The sequence below is a fragment of the Nannospalax galili genome, unplaced genomic scaffold, assembly GCF_000622305.1.
Source record: "Nannospalax galili isolate Female #2095 unplaced genomic scaffold, S.galili_v1.0 scaffold3081, whole genome shotgun sequence".
Classification (NCBI taxonomy): Eukaryota; Metazoa; Chordata; class Mammalia; order Rodentia; family Spalacidae; genus Nannospalax; species Nannospalax galili.
This window is the reverse complement of record NW_008344845.1, coordinates 5,214-17,597: the sequence shown is the minus strand read 5'-3', so window position 1 is coordinate 17,597 and position 12,384 is coordinate 5,214. Positions and strand designations below refer to the sequence as shown.

Genomic DNA, 12,384 nt, shown 5'->3' with positions numbered 1-12,384 from the left:
AGCTTGATCCCTCGACCCTACAGGAAGAGCAAATTGGCTCCACCAAGAGGGTTGGCACCATGAAACAAAACATAATCTAAATTTTTTTGAAAGAACAGGAACTACAATTTAAGAGCCTACTGTAAACACTGTCATTACATTTCATCGCCTGCAACGAGTCCTTCAGATGAGCAACACAACCATTACCAACTGACATGATTATGTTGAAAAAGACTGCACACAACATGGTAAGCACAGGTTACAATTCAATCCCCAAAGTCCTGCTGCCTCTTTACTCCACAAGCTTCAAAAATAACAAAGATTCCCACCAGAGCAGCAGAGCACTGACCTTGGCACCCTGCTATGCATCCTGCAAACTATTTTCAAAGCATCATTTCACTTTGTACACATACAACCTCATTCAACAGCGATTTTTATCCCATTGTGCAAATAATAATAATAATAAACTCATATTTACTTTTGTCTCAAAAATAAATACCTTTACCTCAACTTCAGCAGTCAATGAAGGCCAGAAGGCAGTCTGGACACAAGGCTTCTCTCTGTCCTACCTACATATCTTTAATCACTAAGGAACACCACTTACTGAGCACTTTAGAAAAGACAATTTATTTTTTGGGGGGGTCCTTTCTGAGACAGGGTCTCCCTGAAGCCCCAGCTGTCCTGGAACTCACTATGTAGACCAGGCTGGCCTTGAACTCAAAGAGATCCGCCTGCCTCTACCTCCCAGGTGCTGGGATTAAAGGTGTGTGCTACCACACCAGGCTAGAAAAGACAATTTTTATAGATACATCCCGTCACATATTGTCAGTGCCAGTAAATCTTTTCGTTCTATGTCTTCTGCTCAAAGGTTTGAGAGTTTCAAATCTTCATTTCTGCAAAAGTGATTTTTAGGTGTGGTTTTCTTTTTGTTGGTTTTTGTTTTTTGCAAAAGAAAAGTTTACTGGCAGGTGTGGTAACTCATGCCTTTAATCCCAGCGCTTAAGAGGTAGAGGCCAGCAGATTGCTGTGAGTTAGAGACTAGCCTTGTCTACATATTGAGTTCCAGGCCAGCCAATGCTACATAGTGAGACCCCGTCTCAAACACACACACACACACACACACACACACAGAGTAGGGGACAATGGGTGGAGCTTACAGCCCAAAATGAGGCTTATTAGCCAGTGATCAGTGACTATGCTCTCAGAAGCAATTAAGTCCTGTGACTGGAGGTGTAGCTCAGTAGAGCACTTGCCTAATATACACACAGCACCCTTCCCACAACAACAGCAAGACTATTTACAGACAGAAGTGATGGAACTTGGGCCACAGAGGTAGCCCAGTGGGTAAAACTACTGGCCACTGGAGCCTGGCAAGTTGAGGTCAACTGAGGAGCCCACATAGAAAGCCAATGCAATGCACCTGTCATTCCAGCACACCTATGGAGAGATGGGATGCGACGGACCATCCCAGACTGGAGCAGTTCAGCCCGACGGGAGCAGGGTCCCCAAAGGGTGGACAAGGATTCGGCGAATGACAGACAAACACACAGGAGTTTGGTGAAAGTCTGAGTGTAATGTTGCAGCTGCAGAGCTCAGATTATAAATTACAAAGTTACATGATTACATCAATAAGCCATTTTTTTGCGGTTTAACCATTTTCTAAGAGTTCTGATTCCAGAGACAAAAGCGAAACACAGGTGAATCAAAATATATTGTCAAACATTAACTAGTGCTAAACAGAAAGTTTCTGTTTTTCATCTTGGTCAGATTAGACTTTTAAAATTTATATTCTGTGGTTACACGGTGAGCTGACCTCAAACCACTATGTGCTTTCAATACTAGCTCTATAGTCATTAATAGTTCTATTTGAATTCCAGGTGAATCACAATAATGTTGCTTTATATCTGCTTTTTTTCCCCTGTTCATTAATATGTCCCAAACCCCATTATGTCAGTATCCCATTCTAATCCTGTAGCTCTCATGAAATCCTTCCAAGTATGGAACTTATAAACATAACTACTCCATCTTACTTTCCATGAAATAAACATTGTCTCTGTATGCTCTCCTTTTGTTCCTTACTAAGCAGGCACCAAGGTGGCCTAAATCTGGCAAGTCTATCCATGAATTGTAATGAATACCATGAAACTTTCCTTCCTTGAATAATCACTCATCTATTATTTCCTACATAAACTCTTGATTCTTACTGTAACTTATCTAGGAGTTTCCAAGGTTGCCTATTCTAAGATGCTTTGATTATTGTATGTTTAGGTCTCAGGTCCCAGGTCTCAGGCCTCAAGTCTCAGGTCTCAAGCCTCAGGTCCCTACATCTCCCCTTATTATTTTAAGTGAGGCTTCTCAGGGATAGCCCCAGGAATGGGAGTCACCGTCCCTTTTCCCTTATTTTATTATGACCTCCCTGTCTTAGGTTGCCTCTCCTCAGGTTCTGAAGTTGCCTGTCCTTGGGTAACCATGATTGCCCTCCTGGCCCCCGTCTTAGGTTCATCAGTCTGGGAGGGTCTTACCCGTCATTGGGATTAGTCATGCATGTGATTATCAGGGGTCTATCCCATAAAGAGGGCAAAACAGCCTCACATTTTTAGGCCAACTCAAGCATCCAGGCCTAGACTTGTCTAGGGGCAGGACCCGAGGGAGATTGACTGGACCAAGACTTTCTCTGTCTTGGCTTCTTGATGACTGAACAGAGACAGCTGAGGAAGTATAGTATCAGATGACTAAGTTCCCAGGAAATCATCCATATCCAGCTTCTCTTTAGGTGAGCCTAATGATCCAAGTTAGTACAAAACAATCTCTCTATGAAGAAAGAATAAGAATAATGTTGCATGATAAAGACAGAAACTAAAGTAGAACAGCCAAAGGCATGGCATGCTCTTTTAACACAGCCATCTCCAGGAGGCATTCTTCCTTTGATGTTTCCTCAGCCTCGACCCATGGAGAGTACCTCACACGAGCTCGACTGGAGGTGGCGTGGCAAGGGACAAGTCTCGCCTTAGATTTTAGGGAATTTCTGGCTTTCTGAAAATGGTTTCAGTGGTGGGTATGGTTAGGGAGAGCCAGGGGCAAAGTGAGGGAGGTGCTGGTAGATGGGGCCACTGCCACATTGTGGGTAAGGCATGCTGGGATCCTGGGAATGGTGGTGATGGGAGACAGGCTTTTCTTCAGGGAAGCCTGCCATGCCAGAGGGAGAGGAGAGGAATACAGTTGTGGGAAAAGTGCAGGAGGGTGGTCCAACTAGACCCAGAAGGACCAAGATGGAGAGCTCTGCTCTGCTCTAAAGGGACAAGAACAGATATAGTACAGTCCTTATGAAAGTTTATCTTCCAAGAAAAAGTCATAGATGAGCAACAAATACTAATCCTATTTAAAAGAAAAAGAAGCCATCTGCTTTATAGAAAGAAGATGGAGCCCTGCCTGGTTTTTTGTAGCAAAGCAAGCTTTCAGCTAAAAGTCCTAATCAAAGCCAGGCCACAACCCCACCACCCCACTGTCTTCTTTAAGCAGAGAGGCCGGTCAATGTTAATGGCTATTCCAGAGTAGATTTAGATGTAGAGTTTCTTACAATTTAGAGGTTTCCTTAGATTGCCATAAACTGATTGCTGACCTGGCTGACCTTTCTTAGGCATTTCTTAGCTTTGTTTCTTTTTGACAGGCGTATCAATCATCCCAGTGCTGCAAAGAACTCTTCATTATGAGTGTATTGTTCTAGTGAAACAGTTCCGACCTCCAATGGGTGGCTACTGCCTGGAGTTCCCTGCAGGTGAGTGAGTAACTCAACTCAGTGACCACAGGCCTGAGCCTGAACATTCCAGTGCTTACATTTTAACACCTTTCCATGTGCCCATGTGGCTGTAGGTAAAGAAATAACATTTCTAGGGCTGGGGATGTAGCTCAGCATTAGAGCGCTTCCTGTGCAAGCAAGGGAACCAGAGTTTAGATTCCTAGAACCCAGTTAAATAGTAGGTGGAGGCCTGCCTGTAATTCCAGCCCCAGCCCCTAAAGGGGGAAAGAAGGGATCTATGGAGCAAACTGGCTAGTAAGCCTAGCTATACCAGCGAGCTGTTGGTTTGCTTGACAGACCTTGCCTTGCCTCAAAGAACATGGTAGAAGAGTGATTGAGGAATATTCTCAACACCAACCTCCAGCCTCCACGTGCAAACAGGCACACATATTAGACACATAAAAGAAAAAAAAAGTTTCTACAATGAGGCTCCTTTAAGCCACTGGCCATGTTCAGGAGCAGCTGAACCCATGTAGGCCTATGAAGTGAGTGGAACTCCCCGTTTCCACATCGCCCGCTCACCTCTGCAGTGCTCTTGTCTTAGCAATTGCTATTAAGGGATTTGTCAACTTAGTTCACTTTCTGGCAGTAGCACTTGTCCCCTAATAAGCAATTTACAGTAATAAGTAGGGCAAATTTAATTCCAAAAGCCGTAAATATGGCACTTTGATCTGCCATAAACAGGGTAAGAAAACTGTCTTAATTTCATCTAGAGTGTTTTTTTCAGTTGCACAATAATTAAAGAAGCCATCCAGAATTTAATGCACATTAAATGTATTCTGCTGCATTATAGGACTTTATTGGATTATATTCATCTGAAGAGATTAAACCTCATGTATTTATCACAAGTGGTACAGATTATATATTTTTGTTTTGTTTGTTTGGGGGGGTTGCTTGTTTTTTTGAGACAGGGTCTCTCTCTAGCTCTAGCTGACCTGGAACTCACTATGTAGAACAGGCTGGTCTAGATCTAATGGAGATCTGCCTGCCTCTGCCTCCCAAATGCTTCAATTAAAGGCGTGTACCAACAGACCCAGCTTTAGATTTTATATATAATTTATATGTATAATATGTATATGACACGGGAGCACTTACATACATGCAAGCAATACACTCATACGCATAAAATAAAAATAATAAAAAATGTGTTTTAACCTTTTATTTTCATTATAGCAGTGATTCTTATTATTTTATGTATATGAGTGCTTTGCCTGCATGTATGTAAGTGCACCCATGTTTTCCAGTGCCCATGGAGGTCAGAAGGTTTCAGATCCCCTGGAACTGGAGTTAGAGTTGTCATGTGGGTGGTGGGAATTGAACCTGGGTTTTCTGCAGAGCAGCCAGTGCTCTTAACCACTGAGCCAGCTCTCCAGCCCCCAGATTTTATATTTTTAAAGTCAAATTAGTGGAGTTCGGGTAGAGCTCCAAAGTGGAGTTTGCCTAGCATGCCTGTGCTGCATCCCCAGGACTGAGTGGAGAAGCCCAGTCCAGGGTGAAGTATATTTGACTCTTTTCTTCCCTACTTACTTGCCATTTTTATTGAAGAAGTTAACCTTGAAAATACTCTTTATTTTTAGCATGTGAGATTTATCAGTGAACATAATTTGGTGGAGTGTAGAAGTCAGCACAGCAGAGTCTTCAGGAGTGCAGGGTCCACCACTTGTCCAGGGGACCACAACCAGGGTTATATTTGACCCACAGCTGTCAGGGATGAGCTGCCTCTCAGCTACTGTGTCTGCAAATTTATCTGCATTAAGCTTGGTGAAACCCCGTTTCTTTAAGATGTGCACCTTTAAGGAACCTGAACTTGGCCTCAATCACATGTCCCTTATTCTGCAGCTGGGTGCAGATGGACATGATGACCTGGCCAGTGTGTCCTGGGGCTTCCCACAGGCACCCTACATACCTGCCTGGAGCTTAAATTGGGGACAGTATTGAAATCAGAGACATGGAGAGCCACCAGAAATTGTCTCCAAGATTCCTTAGAGCAACCTATATAAGCAACTGCACACACTACCAAGGAGTGCACACCATTGGCAAAGGAACCTCGTAGCTTAATTGGCTGCAGTACTTGAATAGCCTACATTTTACTTGTTCTTTGTTTTGCTTTATACCATTCAGGAAAATGAACCGGAGTTGCTACTTTCCTCCTGCTTGGCCTGTTTGTTCCCCACAGTGATCCCAGTACTGACCAAGTCCACGGCCTTCAGGGCACCCCTTCCTGGCACTTCATTGCTGGGACTTATTTTTTCTATGTGGGAGAAAGAGAAGATAAACTGTCAACTGTTTCACAAATGGGGGGGGCAGTGAGTAACTTTTCCGTAATATAGTCACATAGCTGGCTCTAAAACTTAGGCCATTTGATCATCTGGATCACCTGGTGGAAGGATAACCGACTCCTGCAGGCTGTCCTTTCACCTCCACATGTGCATGAGCCCACGTGCAAATAAAATTGTTAAAAAAAAAAAAACACTTTTCCTCACAATTCCGGCCCCTCTTGTACAAAACACTGTTGAGGAACTGGAGAGATGGCTCAGTTATTAACAGTGCTTGCTGCTCTTCCAGAGGACTCCAGATTGCTTCACAGCACCCACACTGGGTGGCTCACAACCGCTGATAACTCCAGTTCCAGGGGATCCAATGCCATCTTCTGTTCTTCAAGGGGACTTGCAACTCATTTGCACATAGACACATGTACACACCTAATTTTTTAAAAATAAAACCTTTTAAAAAACCAAGGACTTTGTTCATGAGAAACAGCTAGATGTAAAAATGGGTGATGCCCACTGTAACCTACTTTATTTGCCAAGGGTCACGGGCTCTTCTAACTCAGCTCATTATCAGCTATGTTTGAGGAATGGGGTTCAGAGAAAACCAGCTTTCCCATCTCACCTACAGGGTTCATCGAAGACAATGAAAGCCCAGAAGATGCTGCTCTTCGGGAGCTGGAGGAGGAAACTGGCTACAAAGCGGGCATCACAGAATGTTCTCCAGGTTTGTGCTGCTTTCCAAGTGTTCCTGTTGCTTTTCTCTTGCAGTGATAAGTGATAAAAGCACCGTGACTGAAAACAACTCTGGGAGGAAAGGGCTTATTTCATCTTAGGTATCCAAGGCACAGCTCATCACTGAGGGAAGTCAGGCAGGGACTCGGGGCAGGAACCTGGCAGCAGGGACTGAAGCACAGACTGTGGAAGAACACTGCTCACTGGCTTGCTCCTCTGGCCTGTTCTGAGCCTGCTTTCTTATGTAACCCAGAACCACATGCCCAGGGGTGATAGTACCCACAGTGGGCTAGGCCTACCCACATCTCTCAAAATGCTTCACAGACATGGCCACAAGCCAATCCAATGGAAGAAATTCCCTAGTTGCGGTTCCCTCTACCCAGATATGTCAGGCCAACAACTGAATCTGTCCAGCATACCAAGTATACTCAGGGATAGCCTCTTGAACATTAATCTACCAAAGGGTTCTTTATGGTTGGCATTCAGGTGACTATTATTTCAGCTAGTGAAGTGAGAAAGAGAAATCATAAATTTAGATTGGTCTTCAGCCCTGTGTGATGGTACATACTTAAAATCCCAATCCTGGAGGCTGAGGCAGGAGAACTACCAATTTGAGTCAGCCTGGCCTATGAAGTAAAACACTGTCTCAACATCTCCTTTCCACAAGTTAAAAAAAAAAGATTGTTCTCTATCTGGGAATCCTTCCTCTGTATGAGAGCAAGTTGAACAAGAACCTGAAATTAGAAACTCATGAAACTTAAGTTGCGTTTCAGAACTTACACACTCTAATCTTTACTGCTTATTTGCCTTGTCTGTATGCTGCTGCTCATTAGAAATTTGTTTTTCCTCCACTAGGACTTGTTGGTACCATCTGAGACAACCCCTCAGACTACCAAACTTGACTCAGAAGCCTTAGGAAAATTCTGAGAATATAGTACATACATGCTCTACAGTCCAATAGCATCTACTGACTACCACACAATGTTCACTGACCCTTGAGCCTCATCGTCTAAGACATTTAGTAAAGCAAGTGACAAAGAACTGAAGCAACTGCCTGATCCCTTAAGATGTATTGTCACTTCTCTTCATAGCTGTGTGTATGAATCCAGGCTTATCAAACTGTACCACACATGTTGTGACAGTAACCATCAATGGAGATGATGCAGAAAATGTAAGGCCGAAGCCCAAACCAGGTAAGGGTGGTTACATACATTTAAGCTGGTTGAGTTGCATTACATATCTGAACTTGCTTGATTTGTTAAAGGATAACATAATTTTTCATTAAAAGAATCCTAATCTGCCACAGGGTCTTCATGTGCTCGTTTGCTTTCCTAATGCTGGGTATTTTAACATGTTTCCTCTTAGCATTCCAGTGATCTTTATGTTTTCTCTCTACAATGTGTTAAATTACTCATGCCCAGGTTTCTGTATGGAGTTTATTCCTATTTAGTAATATCAGACACAGGCTGATAAACTTTTGAGAAACTTCAAAAGTCATTTTGGTTTTTGTGTTCATATACAAGAATGCATATGTAATGTTAAAAGCTGCATCTGAGCAACTTTTTAATATTTTGTTTATATTTTAGTTTTATGTTTAGAGAATTTATAGGGTTATTATTTGCCCTAAAATATTTCCTGGAAAATTGAGATTCAAAAGCTTGAATGCCTTCTCAATGCAATTCCCTGTCTTCTACCCCTTTAAAGTGGGAGAGGGGGAGAATAAACGAATGGGTGTATAGGTCAGTATATGTACACACACACACACACATCATGTTGGAGTGACTGAAAGTTCTTTATCTTTGTAAATTCTTGCTGCCTGTGTTTCATTATCTCATCGTAGCTATTTTAAATGCTTAATTTTAAACTGTAAACTTCATAAAATATGGAAGACCATTTGGAAGCCCGTCAAAAAAGTAAATGTAGAATTGCTGTATGTTCCAACATTTCCACCTCTGTATACCAAGAACTGACAACGGAGAATCAGATACATCACCAGCACCCCAATGCACCATCAGTCACAGTAGCCTACACTACTGAATGAAGAGTCAAAATGTAGCGAATCATCCTATGGAATGTTATTTAGCCATAAGAGAATGAAATGTGTTGACACATGCTATACTATGAATGAACTTTGACAGCATTATGCCACCTGAAATAAACAGATGTGTGATTTTACTAATACAAAGTACTTAGAATAGACAAATTAATAGAATAACAGTAAAGATTACAGGTTGTTTGCTTTCTGTTGTTGCAATGAAACCCTAACCAAAACCACCTGGGGAGAAAAGGGTTGATTTTATCTTACATCTCCCAGGTCATCACTGAGGGAAGTCAGGGGAGGAACCTGGAGGCAGGAGCTGAAGCACAGACCATGAAGAAACATGGCTGATGAGCTTGCTTCTCTGGCCCATGTTCAGCCTGATTTGTTTTTGTTTTTGTTTTTTTTTTAATTATTTTATTTTGGGAGGCAGAGGCAGGTGGACCTCAAGGCCAGCCTGGTCTACATAGAGTTCCAGGCCAGCTGGAGCTACAGAGAGACCCTGTCTCCAAAAGACCAAAAACTATATATGTATTATTATTTTTATTTCATATGTATGAGTGTACAGCCTGCATGTGTGTAAGCGTACCCATGTTGTGCAATGCCCATGGAGATCAGAATAGGGCATTGGATCCCCTGGAGTTACGGACGGTTGCCACTATGTGGGTGCTGGCATAAAACCGGGTCCTCTGCAAGAGCAGCCATTGCTCTTAACCACTGAGCCATCTCTCCAGGCCTTCTGCCTGCTTTCTTATAAAACACAGGACCAGCTGCCTGGGGGTGTCACCACAGTGGGCTGGGCCCTCCCACTTCACTCAGCAAACGAGGCAATGCCCCACAGACATTGGCAGAGGCCAATCCAATGGAGGAAATTCCTCACTTGAGGCTCCCTCTATCCAGGTGTGTCAAGTTGACAACGAAGCTATCTGGAACATAACGGATGGAGAGTTTTTATTTTGTCAATTCCAAGTTTCTATCTGGGATGATAAAAAAACTGAGGATTAAGAGTGGTGATGCTGGGGCCGTAGAGATAGCTCAACAGTTAAGAAAATGGGCTGCTCTTGCAGGGGACCCACAGCACCCACATGGCAGATAATATTTATGCTTATTAAAACAGGACTTTCGAGGCCAGAAAGATGGCTCAGCAGTTAAAAGCACTGGCTGTTCTTGAAGAAGACCCAGGTTTGAATCCCAGCACCCACATGGAAGCTAACTGTATATAACTCCAGTGCCAGGAAATCTGACATGCTCTTCTGTCCTGTGCAGGCACTGCATGACACAATGCACTTACATACATGCAGGCAATACACTCATGCACATAAAATAGAAATAAATAAGTAAACAAGTAAACCCAAAAAGCCCCCAGGAGTCTAATACATCCTTGACAAATCATTAAAGAGAAAGATTAGGGCTGGAAATGTAGCTCAGTGGGTAAAGTGATGTAGCATTCACAAGAGGCCCTAAGTTCAACCCCCAGCACTATTACTGGTGTAGAACTGTTGAAACTATTTGGACTCCATAACTTTTTCTGAAGTTGTATCTGGGTTGGCAAGATGGCTCAGTGGGTAAAGGCACTTGCTGACAAGCCCAACAGATGAACTGAGTTTAATCCCAAGGACCCATATGGTGGAAAGTGAGAATCAATTCCTGCAAATTGTCCTCTGACCTCCATACATACACTATGCACCCCCCCACATACACAAACTGCCTTTCTCTCTGTCTCATACACACACAAATAAATAAATGTCATAAAAATTAATGTATCTGCTCAGATCCCTCAAGCTCACTTACATACATGCAGGCAATACACTCATATACATAAAATAAAAATAATAACTTTAAAAAAGAAGAAACAGTTAGATACAAAACATGAAGCCAGGTGTGGTGGTGCATGAAGGAGGCAGAGGCAGACAGATCTCTGTGAGATGGAGGCCAGCTTGGTCTACATAGGAAGCTCCAGGCCAATTTTGACTACAGGGAGGCCCTGTTTCAAAAAGATGAGAGAGAGAGACAGAGAGACACAGAGACAGAGACAGACAGAGACAGAGAGAGACAGAGAGAGGAGAGAGAGAAAGAGAGATAGAGACAGACAGAGACCTACAAGCAAGCCTTTTCTACTTACAGGGTACCTGAGTAACATCTTGGGAGCAGCAACAATGAGAGGTTTTCTGAAGTTGCGGACCATCTGTCTTCTAAGCAAGTGGAAATACTGCGCAGGAGTAGTTGGATGTGCCACTAACATGTTCACTGTGTCACTGTCCACCCCCTCTTCCACACTGTCACACATCTAGGAGATGGAAAAAGGAGAGGTATGTTGAGATCATCTACTTCAGTCCCAAAGACAATATGCTAGCCAAAGGGAAACACATCTGTGCTCAGTAAAACATATTTCTCCCCAACATATAATAGAAAAACGCTAGGAGCTATTTTTCCTGACCTATAAAGTGATAACCAAAGGAGAGTCCAAGGGTTCTCGCCATTGACCCAATTCTGCCTAATACAGCTATTTCCAGACATAGCTGTTTGCAAAAGTCATCTAGGGAAGAATTTTTTAAAAGATTTACTTATTTATTATATGTATGTGTGTGTACTTGCATGAGTTTATGTGTACCACATACATGCAGGTACTTGTAGAGGCCAAAAAAGGGTGTTGGATCCCCTAGAAGTGGAGTTACAAATGGCTGTTAGTCACCTTATGGATGCTGAGAACCAAACCTGGGTCTGCTGAAAGAGTCACAAGAGCTCCTACCTACTAAGCCATGTCTCAGGCCCCTGAGGAAGACTTTTTCAGAAACACTCTGGCGACTCTCCCTTGAGGAGCCAGTACCCACACTTGGGTGCTGCTTCCCCAAGCCCTGTCCAGCAGAGCCCAGTAAAAACGACACCGACCAACCGCTGGTTCAAACTCCTTCTTTTTTTTATTGCACGGTTCCATTCCCTTTATCTCATTCTCCCTCCAATCACACCACATTACGTAGGATGCACGAACCAGATCGCTAGACAGGAGTGGTCGGGACACTCTGTCAACCGAGCCCTTGCGTCAGCAGCCATGCTTTATATCCGTGTCATTCACTGCTGCGCATGTGCCATTAACATGTTGGTCACACAGTCATGGGGCTTGGCAGGGTGCCCGGGCGCCATCTTGGGCACTCCCGCATGGGCCCGCTCTCCACACTTGGATATGTCCTTTCTGCACTCTCTCTCTCTCTCTCTGAGAAGCCCACATTCACATTCTTGGGTATGTCTTACTTTCTTCTGAATGCCTCTCTCCTCTTAAGCCTATATTAAAATATCTTTTTATATCCTTTTATATGGAAATTTCCAACTTCTTTTTTTAGAAGATTTATTTATTTTTATGTGTATGAGTGGTTATCTGTATGTATGTATGTGCACTACATGCATAGAGTGCTTGTGGAGAGCAAAAGAGAGTGTTAGATGCCCTGGAACTGGAGTTACAGATGGCTGTGAGCCACTGTGTGGGTGCAAGGAACTGAACCTGGATCCTCTATAATAAGAACAGCATGAGCTCTTAACTACTGAGCCATTCCTCCAACTCCCTATATTAAAAT

General features: G+C 43.2%; 1 protein-coding gene and 1 pseudogene across 1 annotated transcript; one reads left to right on the top strand and one right to left on the bottom strand.

Moving 5' to 3' along the window:
* Positions 1 to 3,528: 3,528 nt before the first annotated feature.
* Positions 3,529 to 8,062, top strand: LOC108491232 (ADP-sugar pyrophosphatase-like). Its single transcript, XM_017800158.2, has 3 exons — positions 3,529 to 3,754; positions 6,674 to 6,769; positions 7,869 to 8,062. Exons 1-3 carry the CDS (start codon positions 3,724 to 3,726, stop codon positions 8,060 to 8,062), a joined length of 321 nt encoding a protein of 106 aa, XP_017655647.1. The 5' UTR covers positions 3,529 to 3,723.
* Positions 5,740 to 5,843, bottom strand: LOC115071709 (annotated as a pseudogene).
* Positions 8,063 to 12,384: the final 4,322 nt, after the last annotated feature.

Coding starts and splice junctions, on each gene's coding strand:
- LOC108491232 (XM_017800158.2), top strand. CDS start 3,724: ATGGGTGGCTACTGCCTGGAGTTCCCTGCAG. Junction 3,755..6,673: donor CTGCCTGGAGTTCCCTGCAG/GTGAGTGAGTAA, acceptor TCTCACCTACAG/GGTTCATCGAAGACAATGAA. Junction 6,770..7,868: donor CATCACAGAATGTTCTCCAG/GTTTGTGCTGCT, acceptor TTCTCTTCATAG/CTGTGTGTATGAATCCAGGC.